A 19125-nucleotide genomic window follows, 5' to 3' on the forward strand; every position below is an offset into this window, starting at 1 on the left:
CTACAGTTAGAAAGTTTCTGGATTTAACCAAGTCCTTCCTACATGACCTGCTTCCTGCTTCGGACCTGCTGTTTCCATATGGCAAAAACATAAACGGTATGTATACTCAGAGAGGAAATCAGCATAGATATTTGGCATCTGAGGATTCATTCCACTATGGTGAATCTCAATTTTTGAGGCCCCAAGTGAGTAACAGCATGGTACGTTTGCCAAAATTCAAGTTAAGAATTCCAGAAGTTCAGAAGGCTGGGGGAGAGGGTAGGAAGGAGCATTCAAAATAAAATATCATTTATGGTTTGAAAAAAATGCTCACAGATGCATCCAGAAGTGTTTGTTCCCTCATTGCTTCCTCTTGTCTCTGAGATTTCAGCTCTTGTTGGAGCCTTTCATTTTCAAGCACGACTACTTGTACCCTATTTTTCATTCCAGAGAGTTCCTCCTGTAAAAAGCAGAAACAAAAATGCCAACTACATTAAGCATTTTTAAGCAGTGTTAATCACTGATTACTAGATGATCCAACATGATACAAAGCACGGAAAACGTGCTCTCTATCCATTTTCTGAAATATTGTAATTATACTTAGACAAATAAAGCAACTCAAACATTAGCTAACAAACAAAAAGAAGCCTGGGGAATATCGTAAAGAGCCTGCCAATGGCCATATCACAGAAATGCGTGGTTCTGACAGTTTTTTTGTAGGCTTCTAGAAAGACTTTAATTAAAGGGGTTATCTAAAAAACTTTTAAGAATCAGGTAGACTTTTAAACAATAAGGTGAGATATAGTATTACTCCTCGAATGCCGACAACTTGTTGAACCTAACAGAGGATTAAATGGACAACAGAGGACTCTGAGGTAGGCATGGAAAGTTAGAATATTTAACCATGACTGGTAGCCAGATGGAGCGAAATTATGAGTGAGATAGTTTGGTGGAGAGTTCTAAAAGAGTGTTACTCTGGCCCTGCAGGCAATAAGATAAGGGATTACAATAAATAACAATTAGAATAGCCATTGAGTGGCATCTCACTCTGAAAAAAAGGTAAAAAATATCAATACATTCATGGCATACTACTTCATTACCGGTGTAATAAAAAGCTATTACGCAATACATGCAAATTCCCTTTCAATCATTTTATTCAGAAAAAAGCCAAAACCCAAGTCTATAATTGAAAGCTTTAACTAAAAAAATATTGCAGGCTTCCAATTTTTGGTCTGGAATATAATGAGCTTGGAAGACATCATTCACAACAAGAGAAAAGCTGAACACACAAAAAAAATCAACCACTCTTCTTAAATCCGTAAGAGAATTGAGGTCACAGGGAAAACAGCCATCCCCCAAATTGGACGGACAGACAGACAGGCGTTCCTGAGAATCACAACCTACCTGAGCAGAAACTTCCAGGGGAACCAGTGCTGGGAAGGAAAATGGAAAGCGTAATTGGAAGCTCAGGGTAGACAAGTTTGAGGGTTAAAAACTCCAGAAAGACCATCTTATTTTTATTTATTTATTTTTAGTTTTTATTTTTTTAAAGTTCCATGATTCATTACTTGCGTATAACACCCAGTGCACCATGCAATACGTACCCGCCTTACTACCCATCACCAGCCTATCCCATTCCCCCACCCCCGAAGCCCTCAGTTTGTTTCCCAGAGTCCACAGTCTCTCATGGTTCATTCCCCCTCTAGAAGGACCATCTTAAAGGGATTCCTATACTTTTGTGAGTTTTATCTACCAGGTTCTTACAGCAAAGACTAGAGAAAAATCCCTTCAAGCTTCCTCTAGGAGGAGAGGAAAAGTAGCCATTTTGAAATATGCACAAAGCATTTCTGTTCTTAAAAAGGCCTGCCTCAAGAGAAAGTATTTTATCAGAGCCTAAAGAGCTGGGGTTTTTCACAACCCAACTGCCCTGCCCTCAGGAAGGGAAATACCCAACTCCAGTTCCCTCTAGCCCTCCCACCTCACTTAGGGGGACAGGGTGACTGAGAAGCAGTTGTGAAGGTCAAAGCTAGTGGGCCCAGACTCACTAAAAGACTGAGACCTAATCATAGGACTATAAAATGCTTCCCCTAATCTCACACCTACCACCCTGTCAAAAGGGCACCTACAAATAACAAGGGAATACACTAAAATAACCGTGTATCTCAGACTATAGTTAAGAAAAATTCTCAAGAGAAGCCCAAAGACAACAACTAGAAGAAATTTTAACCTGACAACTGTAGTAACACCAAACAGTAAACACAGCCTAACTCCTACCACAATAAACATAATATCTCACACTAAACAGTTCCTTTTACCCACTACCTCATGGCCAGCATTCAACAAAAAATTAGAAAGCACACTAAAAGACTTAAACACAGTTTAAAGAGACAGTGCAAGCACAGAACCAGACTCGAATATGGCAGCAGTGTTGGAATTATCAGATTGGGAGTTTAAAATAATTATGATTAATATGTTAAAGCGTCTAATGGAAAAAGTGGACCACATGAAAGGACCAATGGGAAATATAAGCAGAAATGGAGAGAAAGAAAGAACCAAAGTGCTGGAAATCAAAAACACCATAATAGAAATGATGAATGCCTTTGATGGCCTCATTAATAGACTGGACACAACCAAGAAAAGAATTGAGGAACGTGAAGAACTGCCAATAGAAATTTCCCTACCTTGACTTGGAGTGCAGGAAGATGGCGGACCAGATGTCACAGCTGGAATGCAGCATCCAGACCATCATCAACATCTTCCACCAGTACTCTGTGCGGCTAGGGCACCCGGACACACTCAACCAGAAAGAACTGAAACAGCTTGTGAAAAAGGAGCTGCCAAACTTCCTCAAGAAGCAGAAGAAGAATGACAATGCCATAAACAAGATCATGGAGGACCTGGACACAAATGGAGACAAGCAGCTGAACTTCGAGGAGTTCTCAAAGTGGGCAGGCTGACGGTAGCCTCTCATGAGGAGATACGCAAGAATGCCCCTGAAGGAGAAGGCCACAGCCACGGGCCAGGCTTTCGGGAGAGTGGCCAGGGCCACTGCCATAGCCACGGTGGCCATGGCCATGGCCACAGCCACTAATCAGGAGGCCAGGACACCCTGCCCCTGCCTAACTAGGGCCACAGAGAGGCCAAACTGCCTTAGCTAGGGGGCTGGGGGGCTTCCTCCAAGCCAAAAAAAAAAAAAAAGAAATTTCCCAAACTAAAAGGCAAGGAGAAAAAAAGAATGAAAAAGAACAGAATATCCAAGAAATGTGGGACAATTATAAAAGGTGACAAAGAGAGAAAGGACAAGAAGAAATATTTGAAGCAATAACAACCGAGAATTTTCCAAAAGGAGAAAAAAAGAATGAAAAAGAACAGAATATCCAAGAAATGTGGGATAATTATAAAAGGTGACAAAGAGAGAAAGGACAAGAAGAAATATTTGAAGCAATAACAACCGAGAATTTTCCAAAATGGTATCACCAAACCACAGATTCAGGAAGCTCAGAGAACACCAAGCAGTAAAAAATAAACCAAAAAATCTATACCTAGGCATATCATATTCAAACTGCAGAAAATTAAAGACAAACAGAAAATCTTTAAGGAAATCAGAAATCAAGGTTTTCTTCAGAAACCCTGCAAACAAGAAGACAACAGAATGAAATATTGAAGTATTGAAAGGAAAAAATTCACCAACCTAGAATGCTGTATTCAGGCAAATTACCCTTCAAAGGTGAAAGGAAAATAAAGACTTTCTCAGATAAACAAAAATTGAGGAAATTTGTCTCCAGTAGACCTGCCTTGCAAGAAATGTTAAATGTTCTTCAGAAAGGAGGGAAATAATAGAGGTTATAAACTCAGCTGTACACAACAAGGAAAGAGCATTAGAAAAGGAATTTATGGTGATAAAACGAAATATTTTATTTTTCTTAATCTTAACTGATCTAACGTATAACAGTTTGCTCACCATCACAGTAGCAGCACTGTATACAGTGATTATAGCTTATGAATAATTGAAATGAATGACAGCAATGTTACAGAGGACAGGAGGGAGGGATTGGAAACACTATAAGGAACTTGCCCTGCCATGTGGTGGTATAGAGCTTTTTGAAAGCAGACTTAGATTACTGATCAATGTAATTGCAAACTCAAGGACAATCACTTACAAAAGTAAAAAAAGTTCAACTGCTATGCTAAGAGAGAAGAAAAACTGCAATCACATAACAGGATCACTTAAAGCCAGCGATGGCAGAAAAAGAGTAGAAGACTGATGAAAGAAAGAAAGAAAAGAAAAGAAAAGAAAAGAAAAGAAAAGAAAAGAGAAAAGAAAAGAAAGAAAGAAAGAAATAACGAACGAACAAGGGCAATGAGTAGAAAACAGTAATATAGTAGATATTATCCAATTATATTGATAGCCAAGAATATCAACAATAACTTTAAGTGTCCATGGTCTGAATATACCAATTAAAAGAGACTTTAAGAGTGAATGACAAACATGACACAAGTATATGTTGTCTGTAAGAAGCCTACTTTAAATATAAAAACACAGATAAGTGAAAGGTAAATGGATAGAGAGAGGCATACCATGCTAACATAAATCAAAAGAAAGCTGGTGTAGCTATATTAATTTCAGACAAAGCGGACTTCATGCCAAAGAAAAATATAAGGGATAAAAGGAGCATCACATAATGATAAAGGGGTCAATTCTCCCGGCAGACATAATGATCCTTAATGTGTATGTGCCTAACGGTAGAACATCAAAATACATGATACAAAAACTGATAGAACTGTAAAAATAAATAGATGAATCCACTATTTCAGCTGGAGATTTCAAAACCCCTCTGTCAGTAATTGACAGGTCCAACAGATCTTGTCGATTGGCAAAACGCTGAGAGGTACGTAGTTGAACAGAGCAGCACCAGCCGTCAACTGGGTCTAAATTGCATTTATAGAATACTTTATCCAACAAGAGAATACACTTTCTTCTTAAGCTAAAACAGAACAGTCACCAAGACATACCACATCCTGGGCCTAAAAACACACCTTAACAAATGAAAAAGAATAGAAATCATAAAAAGTATGTTCTCAGACCACACTAGAATTAAACTAGAGATCAGTAACAGAAAGATGGCTGGAACACTCCCAACACACTTGGTGATTAAACAACATTTCTAAATAACGTACAGGACATCAAGGACAATGTCTCGAGAAAAATATAAAAATACTTTGAACTAAATAAAAATGAAAATACAACTTACCAAGATTTGTGAGATACAACAATATCAGTGAAAAACATTAGAAAAGAAGAAAGATTCCAAATCAATCATCTAAGCTTCTGTCTTAGGACACTTTAAAAAAAATGGGGAGTAAATTAAATCCAAAGTAAGCAGAAGTATAATAAAAATTAGAGTAGAGATCAAAGAAATTAAAAATAGAAAATCAATAGAGAAAAGCAATAAAACCAAAAGCTGGGTCTTTGAAATGATCAATAAAACTGGTAAGACTCTAGACTCTAGCCTGGCTAACCAAGAAGAAAAGGGAGAAGACACAAATTACTAACATCAGAAATGAAAGAGGGGTCATCGTTATAGATCCCATGGACATTAAAAGGATAACAAAGGAATACCATGAACAACTCTATGCCCATAAATTTTATAATTTAGATAAAACAGACCAATTTCTTAAAAGACACAATCTATCAAAACTCACAGGAGACATAGTCTGAACAAGTCCTACACCTATCAAAGCAAATTAATCAATTATTAGTAACCTTTCAAAACAGAAAGCACCAGGCCTGCCATTAGTTCATTTGTGAATTATGCAAAAAATTTAAGTAATTTTTTACAATTATACCAATTATTTACAACATCTTCCATAAAATATCCAAAGGAATAATTCCTAACTCATTCTTGAAACCAGCATTACCCTAATACCCAAACCAGGTGAAGACACTACAGGAATGGAAAACTAGAGACTGATAATACAGCTTATGAAGATAAATACAAAAATCCTCATCGAAATATCAGCAAAGCAAACATAATGATGTATAAATATACATGTTTATGTATAAACATACATAATGTTGTATAATACATTATACAACAGGACAAAATGGAATTTATTCTAGGTATACAAGTTTGGTTCAATATTTGAAAATGAATTAATGTAATCCATCACATCAACAAGTGAGAAAAATCATTTATGATCATAACAATAGACAGAAAATGCAAGTGACAAACTCCAGGAGCCATTCAATATAAAAATTCTCAGCAGACGAGAAATAGAGGAAAACACCCTCAAATTTATAAACAGCATCTATAAATAACATACAGCTAACGTCCTACTCAGTCGTGAGACTATAGACAGTTTCCCACTAAGAACAAGAACAAGGCAAGTATGTCCCTTCACATCACTCCTATTCAACATCATACTAAAAATCCTAGCTAATGCAACAAGATATGACAAAGAAATAAAAACCATATATACTGGAAAGGAAGAAATAATTTTTTAAAAAGACATCTGGTTTTGTTTAAACTTGACATGATTCTCTACAAAGAAAATCTCAAAGAATGAAAAAACAGCTAGAAAAAGTGATTCTAGCAAGGCTGCAGATCACAAGGTTAATATAGAGAAGTCGATTGTTTTCTCATATATTAGCAATAGTACTTAGAATTTGAAATAAGAACACATTACCAGTTACATTAACACATTAAAAAATTGAAATACTGAGGTATAAATCTCACAAAATATGTACTAGATCTATATGAATAAAACTGCAAAACTCTGAATAAGAAATCACGGAATACCTAAATAAATGGAAAGACATTCCATGTACATGCACAGAAAGACTCAGTATTGTCAACATGTCAGTTCCCAACCTGCTTTATAGATTCAACACAATCTCAATCAAAATCCAGCATGTCATTTTGTGGATATTTACCAACTGATTTTAATTTATATAAAGGGGCAAAAGACCCAAATAGCTAACACCATAATGAGAAGAACAGTATCAGAAGATTGACACTACCCAACTTCAAGACTTACTATAAAGTTCCAATAATCAAGACAGTATGGTATTTGCAAAAGAATAGACCAATAGATCAAGGGGACAGAGAAGTGAGCCCAGAAATAGATTCAAATAAATATAGTCAACTGATCTTTATAAAGAAGCAAAGGCAATTCAATGGAAACAGTCTTTTCAACAAATGGTGCTGAAACAACTGGATATCTACAAGCAGGGTAAAAAAAAAAAAAAAGAAGAAGAAGAAGAAAAGAAGAGAAAAGAAAAAAAAATAATCTAGACAGAGATCTTACACTTTCCACAAAAATTAACTCAAATGGAGCATAGATCTAAATATAAAACACAAAATTATAGAAGAATGGGGAAAATACTGATGACCTTGGGTTCGGCAATGATTTTTAAATAGAATACCAAAAGCAAAATCTTTGAAAGAAAAACTGATAAACTGGACTTTACTGAAATTAGAACCTTCTGCTCTATGACAGACACTGTTAAGAGAATCAAAGATGAGCCACAGACGAGGAGAAAAGAACTGCAAAAGACATAGCTGATAAATGACCAGTATCCAAAACATATAAGGCACTCTTAGAACTCAATAATAAGAAAATAAACAACCCAATTTTAAAAAAGAAAGTATATAAATGGAAAATAAGTACAGGAAAATAATGTCCAATACTATATGTCATCAGGGAATTTAAATTAAAACACACCTCAAGTACATAAGTATCCAAAACACTGATGACACCAAATGCTGGCAAGGATGTGGACCATCAAGAACTCTCATTTATTGCTGGTGAAAAAGCAAAATGGTAGAGCCACTTTGGAAGAAGTTTGACAGCTTCTTACAAAACTAAAAATACTCTTATCATATGATCCAGCAATTGAGCTTCTTGATATTTACTCCAATGAGTTAAAAATTTATATCCACAAAAACCTGCACATGAATATTTATAGCAGTGTTGTTCATAGTTGCCAACACTTGGAAGCAAGCAAGATGTCCTTCAAAGGATGAATGGAAAAACCAAACTATGTTATATCCATACAACAGAATTTTACCCAGGGATTAAAAAAAGGCTATTGAGCCATGAAAAGACATGAAGGAAACTTAAATGCCTATTACTAAGTCAGTGAAGCCAGTCTGAAAAGGCTGCAAACTATATGATTCCAACTACATGACATTCTGAAAAATCAAAACTGTGGAGACAAGGAAAGAGATCAGCGGTTGCCGGGATCTGGCGGGTAAGGAAGGAGAGATGATTAAATGGAGCACAGATGATGTTTACTGCAGTGGAACTATTCTCTTTGCTACTGTAATGATGGATACACGTCATTATACATTTTTCAAAAGCTATGAAATGTATGACACAAAGAGTGAGCACTAAGGTAAATGTGGAATTTAGCAAATAATAATGTAATAATATTGGTTCATCAATTGAAACAAATGTGCCACATTGATACATGCTGTTAATAACAGCAAAAACTGCTAAGGAGGTATGAAGGGGAAGTACATGGCAACTCTAGGTACTTTCCACTCAATGTTTCTGTAAACCTTAAACTGATCTAAAAAATAAAGTCTATTGGGGTGCCTGGGTGGCTCAGTCATTAAGCGTCTGCCTTCGGCTCAGGGCGTGATCCCAGGGTCCTGGGATCTAGCCTTACATTGGGCTCCTCCACTGGGAGCCTGCTTCTTCCTCTCCCACTTCCTCTGTTTGTGTTCCCTCTCTCCCTGGCTGTCTCTCTCTCTGTCAAATAAATAAATAAAAATCTTTATTTAAAAAAAAATAAATAAAATCTATTAATTAAAAAAAAACTAATAAAATATTTCTACCACACACTTAAAGAAGAGTTAATAACTATAAACTAATCCCAAAAAATAGAAAAGAAAGGAAAACTTCCAAATTCACTCTATGAGGCCAGCACTACGCTTATGCCAAAACCAGATAAAGACGTTACTAGAAAAGAGACCTATAGGCCAACATCCCTGCTGAACACAGATGCAAAAATTCTCAGTAAAATACTTGCAAACCAAATCCAACAATACATTTAAAAAAATCATTCGCCACAATCATGTGGAATTTATTCCTGGGCTGCAAGGGTAGTTCAGTATTTGCAAATCAATCAACATGATACACCACATTAATACAAGAGAGGGTAAGAACCATACGATCATTTCAATAGATGCCGAAAAAGCATTTGACAAAGTACAACATCCACTCATGGCAAAAACCCTCAACAAAGTCAGTTTAAAGGGAACGTGACTCAACATGATAAAGGCCATATATCAAAAACCCACAGCTAATATCATCCTCAATGGGGAAGAACTGAGAGCTTTTCCTCTATGGTCAAGAACAAGACAGGGATGTCCACTTTTGCCACTTTTCTGAAACATAATACTGGAAGTCCTAGCCACAGCAATCAGACAACAAAAAGAAATAAAGGGCATCCCAATTGGCAAGAAAGAAGTAAAACTTTCACTATTTGCAGATGACATGATACTCTATATGGTAAATCTGAAAAATTCTACCAAAAAACTGCTAGAACTTATACATGAGTTCAGGAAGGTCACAGAATACAAAATCAACGTACAGAAATCTGTTACATTTCTATACACCAACAGTGAAGCAGCAGAAAGAGAAATTCAGGAATCTATCGCATTTACATTTGCACCAAAAACAGTAAGATACTAGGACTAAACCTAACCAAAGCGGTGAAAGACCTGTACTCTGAAAACTACAAAACACTGATGAAAGAAATTAAAGATGACACAAAAAAATGGAAAGACATTCCTTGCCCATGGATTAGAAGAACAAATATTGTAAAAATGTTTATAGCATCCAAAGCAATCTACAAATTTAATGCAATCCCTATCAAAATACCAACAGCATTTTTCACAGAGCTAGAACAAACAAGAAGACCCCAAGTAGCCAAAGCATCTTTGAAAAAGAAAAGCAAAGCTGGAGGCATCAAGATTCCTGACTTCAAGCTATATTACACAGCTATAGTGCTCAAAATGGTACGGTATTAGCATAAAAATAGACACAAAAATCACTAAAACAGAACAGAAAACCCAGAATTGAACCCACGAGTATATGGTCAATTAATCTTTGACAAAGCAGGAAAGAATATCCAATAGGGAAAAGACAGTCTTTTCAACAGTGTTGGGAAAACTGGTCAGCTAAGGGCAAAAGAATGGAACTGGACCACTTTCTTACACCATACATAAAAATAAATTCAAAATGGATACCTAAGTATGAGGCCTGAAACCATAAAATCCTAGAGGAGAACATAGGCAGTAACCTCTTTGATAACAGCCACAGCAAGTTCTTTCCAGATATGTCTTCTGAGTCAAGGGAAACAAAAGCAAAAATAAACTATTAGGACTATATCAAAATGAAAAAGCTTCTGGGGCGCCTGGGTGGCACAGCGGTTAAGCATCTGCCTTCGGCTCAGGGCATGATCCCGGCGTTATGGGATCGAGCCCCACATCAGGCTCCTCCGCTATGAGCCTGCTTCTTCCTCTCCCACTCCCCCTGCTTCTGTTCCCTCTCTCGCTGGCTGTCTCTATCTCTGTCAAATAAATAAATAAAATCTTTAAAAAAAAAAAAATGAAAAAGCTTCTGCACAGTGAGAGAAACAATCAACAGAACTAAAAGGCAACCCATGGAATGGCAGAAGATACTTGCAAATGACACATCTGATAAAGGGCTGGTATCCAAAATATATAAAGAACTTATCAAACTCAACACTCAAAAAACAAATAATCCAGGGGCATCTGGGTGGCTCAGTCGGTTAAGCATCTGCCTTTGGCTCAGGTCATGATCTCAGGGTCCTGGGATCAAGCCCTGGGTCAGGCTCCTGGCTGAGGTCTCCTCCCCAACCCCCCAGTCAGGCTCTCTCTCTCAAATAAAATCTTAAAAAAAAAACAAAAAACCAAATAACCCAGTTAAAAATGGGCAGAAGACACAAATAGGCATTTTTCCAAAGAAGACATACAGATGGCCAACAGACACATGAAAAGATGCTCAACATCACTGATCATCAAGGAAATACACATCAAAACTACAATATAAAACTACAATGAGATATCACCTCACACCTGTCAGAATGGCTAAAATCAGCAACACAAGATAAAACAGGTGTTGGCAAGGATGTGGAGAAAAGGGAATCCTCTTACATTGTTGGTGGGAATGCAAACTGGTGCAGCCACTCTAGAAAACAGAATGGAAGCTCTTCAAAAGTTAAAAATAGAACTATCCTACCATCCAGCAACTGCAGCAGTAAATAACTATTTATGCAAAGAATATAAAAATACTAATTCAAAGGGATACATGCTCCCCAATGTTTATAGCAGCATTATCAACAATACCCAAATTATGGAAAGAGCCCAAGTGTCCATCAGCTGATGAATGGGTAAAAAAGAAGTGGTATATATTATACAATGGGAGATTAGCCATGAAAGAGAATAAAGCTAGCCATTTGCAATGACATGGATGGAGCTACAGAGTATGATGCTGAGGGAAATAAGTCAGGCAGAGGAACACAAATACCACACGAGTTCACTCAGAAGTGGAATTTAAGAAACAAAACAAATGAACAAAAGGAAAAAAGGGGGGGGCAAACCAAGAAACATACTTTTAGCTATGAGAACAAACTGATGGTGACCAGAAGGGAGGTGGGTGAGGGATGGGTGAAATAGGGGATGGGGATTAAGGACAGCGCCTGTCATGATAAGCACTGGGTATTGTATGGAAGTGTTGAATCACTATATTGTATACCTGAAACTAACACACTGTATGTTAACTAACTGGAATGTAAGTAAAAACTTAGGGGTGCCTGGCTGGGTCAGCTGATAGAGCATGTGACTCTTGATCTCCGGGTTGTGAGTTCAAGCACCACGTGTGGCATGGAGTTTACTTAAAATAAAAATAAAATAATAAAATAAAATTTGGGGCGCCTGGGTAGTTCAGTCGGTTAAGTGTCTGCCTTCGGTTCAGGTCATGAACTCAGGGTCCTGGGATTGAGTCCCGCATCGGGCTCCCTGCTCAGCAGGGAGTCTGCTTTTACCTCTGCCCCTCCCCTCACCTGCTTTGTCTCTCTCTCTCTCTCTTGAATAAATAAAATCTTTAAAAGAATAAATAAATAAAAATTTAATAAGAAAATAAATACTTTTAAAAACAAAAAATAAATTTAAAAAGGATATAAAAAATTTAAAAATTATTAAAATTAAATAAAATTTTTAAAAAACTAATAAACTATTTCTAAGCACTTAAATGTTACTTTTATTCTATTATTCCCTTGTTAAAATGTATCAAATATATACTCCGTCTACCTTTTGAGGCTTTTATAATCTTCCATTTTCCTAGTTCAGCATCATTTTAATAATTTGGGTTTTTTTTTAAGATTTTATTTATTTATTTGACAGAAAGAGAGCACAAGCAGGCAGAGCGGCAGGCAGAGGGAGAGGGAGAAGCAGACTCCCCAGCTGAGCAGGGAGCCCAATGCAGGACTCAGTCCCAGGACCCCAGGATCATGACCTGAGCCAAAGGCAGATGGTTCACCAACTGAGGCTGACCAGGTACCCCTCCTTTTAATAATTTCTTTTTTTTTCATTTTATTTATTTATTTGATGGAGAGAGAGAGAGAGAGAGCACAACGAGGCGGAGCAGCAGAGGCAGAGGGAGAAGCAGACTCCCCGCTGAGCAAGGAGACCAATGCGGGGCTCAATCCCAGGACCCTGGGATCACGACCTGAGCCGAAGGCAGACGCTTAACCGCTGAGCCATCCAGCACCCTTAATTTATCTAACAGACATCCTCTACTGCAGGAATTTATAATAGATGCCTTGTGTCCCCCATAAATAAACCATATTCACCCTGAATATGTCCTTTCAGTGTAGCTGTTTTCTCTACGAAACTCTTTCATCTTCCTTCTGCTGATCTAAACGATCCTACTCCTTTAAGATTATCCTCTCCCAGAAAAACACCCCCCAAAACTCCAACTTTTAGTACCTTTCTACTCTTATTATAATTTAAGTTAATACTACAGAACGCGGACTACATTATACTCTCTCTGCTGTTGCTATGGCGCCCATAAGCATTAGGACTCTCTTCCCAACTAGATGGTAAGTTTATTTTATTTTTTTTAAAAATTCATTTATTTATTTGTCAGAAAGAAAGAGAGAGCCCAAGCTGGGGGGGGGGGGGCGGGGGGGGAGCATGGCAGGCTGAGGGAGAAGCAGGCTCCCTGCTGAGCAAGGAGCCCAATGCAGGACCCTGGGATCATGACCTGACCTGAAGGCAGACGCTTAATGCACTGAGCCGCCCAGGCGTCCCACACCTAGATGGTAAGTTTATTACAATTTGTATTGTGGTAGAGTCTGCCACCCCAAAATATGCCACCTTGTGAAAAAAGAATTATTTTAAGCTAAAGGCACTTATAAAACAGCAGATACAAAAAAGATTGACCTTCCCTTTCTTCCTGGAAGCAGGAGATAAAACTCCCATGTGAAAAATGTCCTCTGCATATGAGGAAGAAAGAAACATTCTTATCACCAGAGGGAGTGGAGGCTGAGAGGAATCTGTGCGAACAGACCTCATTAAAATAACTCATCTTCCTTTAATCTCCCCATATACTTTAGTTATGTTTCCACATTGCCTCTCTTTGTTCAACATAGTATAAAAGCATTTCGGTTTTACCATTTCTTTGGGTCATCATTTCCTTATGAGAGTTCCCATAAAACTTGTATTAAAACGATCCCATTTACAATGCACCAAAAGGAATAAAATACCTAGGAATAAACCTAACCAAGGAAGTGAAAGACCTGTACTCTGAAAACTATAGAATACTGATGAAAGAAACTGAAAAAGTTACAAACGAATGGTAAGATAGCCCATGCTTATGGACTGGAAGAATAAATACCATTAAAATGGCCATACTACGCAAGGCAATCTACAGAGTCAATGTAATCTGTATCAAAATACTTACAGCATTTTTCACAGAACTAGAATAAATAATCCTAACATTTGTATGGAAACAAAAAGACCCTAAATAGTCGAAGTAATCTTGAGAAAGAAGAACAAAGGTGGAGATATCACAATCCCAGATTTCAAGATATACTATACAGCTATAGTAATCAAAACAGTATGGTAATGGCACAAAAATAGACACAGATCAGTGGAACAGAATAGAGAGCCCAGAAATTAACCAATGAATATATGGTCACTTAATCTATGACAAAGGATGCTAGAATATCCAATGGAAAAAAGACAGTCTCTTCAACAAATGGTGCTGGGAAAACTGCACAGCTACATGTAAAAGAATGAAACTGGACCACTTTCTCACACCATACATAAAAATGTACTCAAAATGGATTAAACAGCTACATGTGAGACCATAAAACTTTTAAAAGAAAAAACATAGGCAGTAATCTCTTGGATCAGCAACATGTTTATGGATATGTCTCCTCAGGCAACGGAAACCAAAATAAAAAGCTTTTGCCCAGCAAAGGAAATCACCAACAAAACAAAAAGGCAACCTCATGAATGGGAGAAGAGATTTGCAAATGATAATATTGATGAGGGGTTAATATCCAAAGTATATAAAGAACTTGTACTATTCAATACCAAAAAAAGTAAATGATCTATTTAAAAACAGGCAGAGGACCTGAATAGAAGGTCCAAAGAAGACATACACATGGCCAACAGAGACATGAAATGATGCTCAACATCACTCATCATGAGGGGATAAAAATCAAAATTACAATGAGATATCACCTCACACCAGTCAGAATGGCTAATACCAAAAAGACAAGAACTAACAAGTATTGATGAGGCTGGGGCAACAGGCAATCTTCATGCACTGTTGGTGGGAATATAAATTGGTGCAGCCACTGTGGAAAACAGTATGGAGGGTCCTCAAAAAAATTAAAAACAGAAATACCATATGATCTAGTAATTTCACTCCAGGTATTTACCTCAACTGACTTAAATCCAAAAAGATCTATGCACCTCTCTGTTTACTTCAGCAGTATTTGCAGTAGTCGAGACACGGAAGTAACCAAATATGCATTGATAGAAGAATGGATAAAGAAGATGGGATGTGTGTGTGTGTGTATCCATATGCATATATATATGTATATATGGAATAGAATATTACTCAGCCATAAAAAAGAATGAGATCTTGCATTTGTGACAATATGGATGGACCTAGAGGGTATCATTCTAAGTGAAATAAATCAGACAGAGGAAGACAAATACCATATGATTTCACTTTTATGTGGAATCTAAAAACAAAATGAAAGAACAAACAAAGACTCAAATATAGAGAACTGGTGGTTGTCGGAGGGGAGGTGGGTAGGGATATGGGTGAAACAGATAAAGGGGATTAAGAGGTACAAACTTTCAGTTATAAAAGAAATGAATCACAGAGATGAAAAGTACAGACAGGTACTACAGTCAATAACATTGTAATGACATTGTACTCTGACAGATGGTAACTACAGTTACCGTGGTGAGCACTGAGTAATATATGGGATTGTTCAATCAATATGTTGTACGCCTAAAATTAATATTGTATGTTGATTATACTTCGATAATAAAAAAACAAATAAATGTATATATTTTCATCCTGTTAATCTGTTTTACCTTAATTTAATTATGATTCACAGCCAAAAATCCTAAGAGGGTAGAGGTAAAACTCCCATACAATGTCTTTTAAGCTTTACCCATAGCATCTTAGAGATTAACAGGAGCTTGTTAAGGGAATGAGTCCTAGGATATTATTTCAGCCTTTTTGGTAATCCAAGAATACTTGTGCAATAATGATTATATTCTCCAAGAATGAAGACACAGCAACATGCTAAGATGGGGAATTTCTTGGAAAGTCAGGACAATGAAATGTCTAAAGGTTTCCGAAATCCTGCACCTTGGAAAAGGAACCAAAATGTAAAAAATATGATATATTAATATTGAATAAAAAAGGAAGAAAAACTACAACACGTAGTTTGGAAAGGCATAAAGGCTCCGATGGCATTAATGACTTTACCAAACTGCATATAGTTGAACATCTGGCATTACAAGCCGTAGGGGACACATCTGGTTTCTTGATCATTGTTATCAGTACCCCCACGAGCCATTCTCATTCGACTCTAAGGTAGGAACCTTCAGGCTGACAATAGGGGAGATCGAGTCAGCAGTTTAGAACCGCGGGTTGACGAGTGTGGGAGACTGACTGGTATTACCACCCCAAAGCATTTCCCATCAGCTGTGCTAAAGAACGTGGGGTGGAAAGCACAAACCCGAAACATGAGAGCACATTATCAAAATGTTAGACACAGTTATGGGCCACTGGGAAGTGAAGCAATCAGAAATGGCAAGGTCAGGAGTATCATTCCCCGGCTGGGGAAGCCCCTGTAACATACCAGTCTTTTCAAACATGTAAACATAACAACTGTCAATGTAGGGCAATACACGTGAAGACTAATAATAGCAAATTTTCATATAAGGTATCATTAATAGAAACTTTAATTTAGTAGCGTTTGAATTTTGAATGAGAAGCTTACCTTGCAGAACTTGACTTCTGCCTCTAAATGATGAATGTACTGAGACTGGTCATTGATGATAGGAACAAGATTGTATACAGTAGGCATATTGGCTTCCTCATACTCTGATGACCTCTAAGGCAAAAAATGAAAACAAACACAAATTAAGCATGTTTGGATTTAGCAAAGAAGCAGGTAATACCACTCCACCCTCAATTTAGTACTGATGTCATACAAACATGGGGTAGATCACATTGTGACCAATAGCATTTCTTTCTCTATCCTGTAAATTCCACAAACAGATAAGATTCAGGGATATGAATATCTTTTTTTTTTTTTTAAGATGGAAAGTGAAAGTTGTTATAAAAAGTATGTGGCAAATGGAAAAATGCTGGTGTAGTCTCATTGGCTTGGGAAGAACTGCCTACCAGAGCCATCTGGAAATGTGACACCCCATTCAGCAATGCGGAGATAAACAGACAATTCTCTTCAAGAAACTGCCAGGTGAGAGCACTGCTAGCTAAAACGGCAGACCAGCTGCCTGCTGAAGGGATTCTTTAGACAAGGGTTTGCTGCCAGGTGTCTCCACAAGGTAAAATTCTATCTACAAAGGAGTACGTTAAAAAAGTGTGGTTTCTGATTTTTGACCCTAGTACTCAAGGCAATTTGAGGCTATGCTGGTCTGGAGTATGGAGCCGCCACACCTAGAGTGCTAAAGCAGGACCCTCGGGAAACCGACAGCTACCCTGCACCAGGAGTCCAGCAAACAGACCGCAGAAGACGTGTTCATTCTCCATCCCTCTGCAGCATTCCTGCATTGACTTTAATGTATACCCTACTCTCTCCTCAAATGATTACAACGTGGCTTCTAGAATCATTTATCATTCCATGATATTTTTTAAGGAGAAGAGGAAATCGGGAAGGGAGAATGAGTGTCAACCAGTGAAATGAACCCAGAGAAAGCTGGAGATGAGACACCTGATCATTGTTTCTCAGTCTGCTAGAAATTCCTAACAACGAAGGACCAGCTCTCGTGGCAGAATAAATAAGTAGAATTTTGCTTTTTGGCATATTAAAGAAATTTAAAAACCAAAGTAACTTTAATTAAATGGATTATCTCTGGTGACTAGAAAGCAATTAATTATAATAATTTTATATTAATAGAAATGGGTCCAGAACATAGGCAAATAAGAATTAAATATTACTGTGGGTACATGTAGGATAGTCTATGTAAAAAATTTTAAAAACACAAGCTAATACTGTGTGGAAAATGAAATCACCTATATATGTAAGGGTTTCTTATAGTCTGGATAGCCACATTTCACAAACATAAGTCATAATGTGTGGATATATTTTCCATCTCAACAGTGCGTCAGTTTCATGTCAAGAGAGCCATGTGTTTCTGATATGTCATGCTGGCTATGAAAGTGCATCTAAGGGGCGCCTGGGTGGCTCAGTCGGCTGGGCATCCCACTCTTGGTTTCGGCTCAGGTCATAATCTCAGGGTTGTGAGATCGAGCCCCAAGTCGGGCTCGGTGCTGAGTGCAGAGTCTGCTTCAGATTCTTTCCCCACTCCCTCTCCATCCCCCTCTGCATCTTCCCCCCTCCCCCACTCACATTCTCGCTCGCTCGCAAACAGATAAAATCTTAAAAAAGAAAAGAAGAGGAAAGTGCATCTGAAGTGCTTCTAAACCTTCCAGCACTGCTTATTATCACTCTGGCTTGTAATCATTCCACGTGGGCTAATACAGCCAGAGTCTACGTTGCACCCTCCCACGTAGCTGCGTATAAACAGACACGGGGATGTGTGAAGTGTATGCTGCATATACTGAACTGATGACACTCTTCATGAGGCTTCTCCTGCTACCCGGATTCAACCAGCTCTGTAATATCACTCCGTTGTACCTTTAAAATGCTAATGCGTATGCCTGAGCATTCAACAGACAGAGCAACTTCGTCTACTAGACCTGAAAGAGCTCTACCCACTGTGTGCTTAAGAGCATTCTGTAAACCAGGTCTCCACAGGAATACATTTACTGAATGGTGAAATGCTGTATTAAAATTATAACTGATAGCCATAAATATTGAATAGGGGCCTGCAGTACACGTCTCTAAAGTGGGAAGTAAGCATGATGATATGCGTCAGGCTGGAGTGAAGTGTTAATACGGGGGTATGGTTACAACATTGCAGCTGTGAGTAAAGCGACACGTCTCCACAGTTTCTACCGTGCAGCCCTGGTATCCAACTGTCACACACACTGAAAATGCAAGGTACTTATTGCTACTTCGACACGTTAGATTTGTGTCAGACTGCATAGGTCTCTAAAGAATTTTAAGTATATGTTCTTACCTTATTATTACAGAAACACTGTGAGGCATAATACCCTTCTAGACAGTAAGTAATAGGCCCAGATAGACCTAAGGCCTAGACCGTTATTTTGACCATTTAAACCTGGCCAAATCCTTCCCTCATACCTATCCCTCCCTCACATCTGTCTCAGGCATTAGCATACCACATTGCTTCATTCAGGAATAGTTCACTCTGTCAAAGCAATAGCAGTAAAAAACAACTTCAGAAAAAAATAAAGTATAGC

The 19125-nt window shown here is 37.8% G+C and overlaps 1 protein-coding gene and 1 pseudogene across 6 annotated transcripts in view; one reads left to right on the plus strand and one right to left on the minus strand.

Annotated features, from left to right (window-relative positions):
- SDCCAG8 (SHH signaling and ciliogenesis regulator SDCCAG8) overlaps positions 1-19125 on the minus strand; it is a 226102-nt gene that overhangs the window by 192520 nt on the left and 14457 nt on the right. For all 6 annotated transcript variants that reach the window (XM_045796100.2, XM_045796075.2, XM_045796092.2 and 3 more), the window contains exons 4-5: positions 16553-16666; positions 314-439 (exon numbers count right to left, since the gene is read on the minus strand). In XM_045796100.2, the coding sequence (XP_045652056.2) occupies positions 314-439; positions 16553-16666 (240 nt within the window). The remainder of the gene's footprint in view (positions 1-313; positions 440-16552; positions 16667-19125) is intronic.
- Positions 2667-3070, plus strand: LOC123792570 (protein S100-A9 pseudogene; annotated as a pseudogene).

The sequence above is a fragment of the Ursus americanus genome, chromosome 2 (genome assembly GCF_024610735.1).
Source record: "Ursus americanus isolate L20-20 chromosome 2, mUrsAme1.1.p, whole genome shotgun sequence".
NCBI classification, from domain to species: domain Eukaryota; kingdom Metazoa; phylum Chordata; class Mammalia; order Carnivora; family Ursidae; genus Ursus; species Ursus americanus.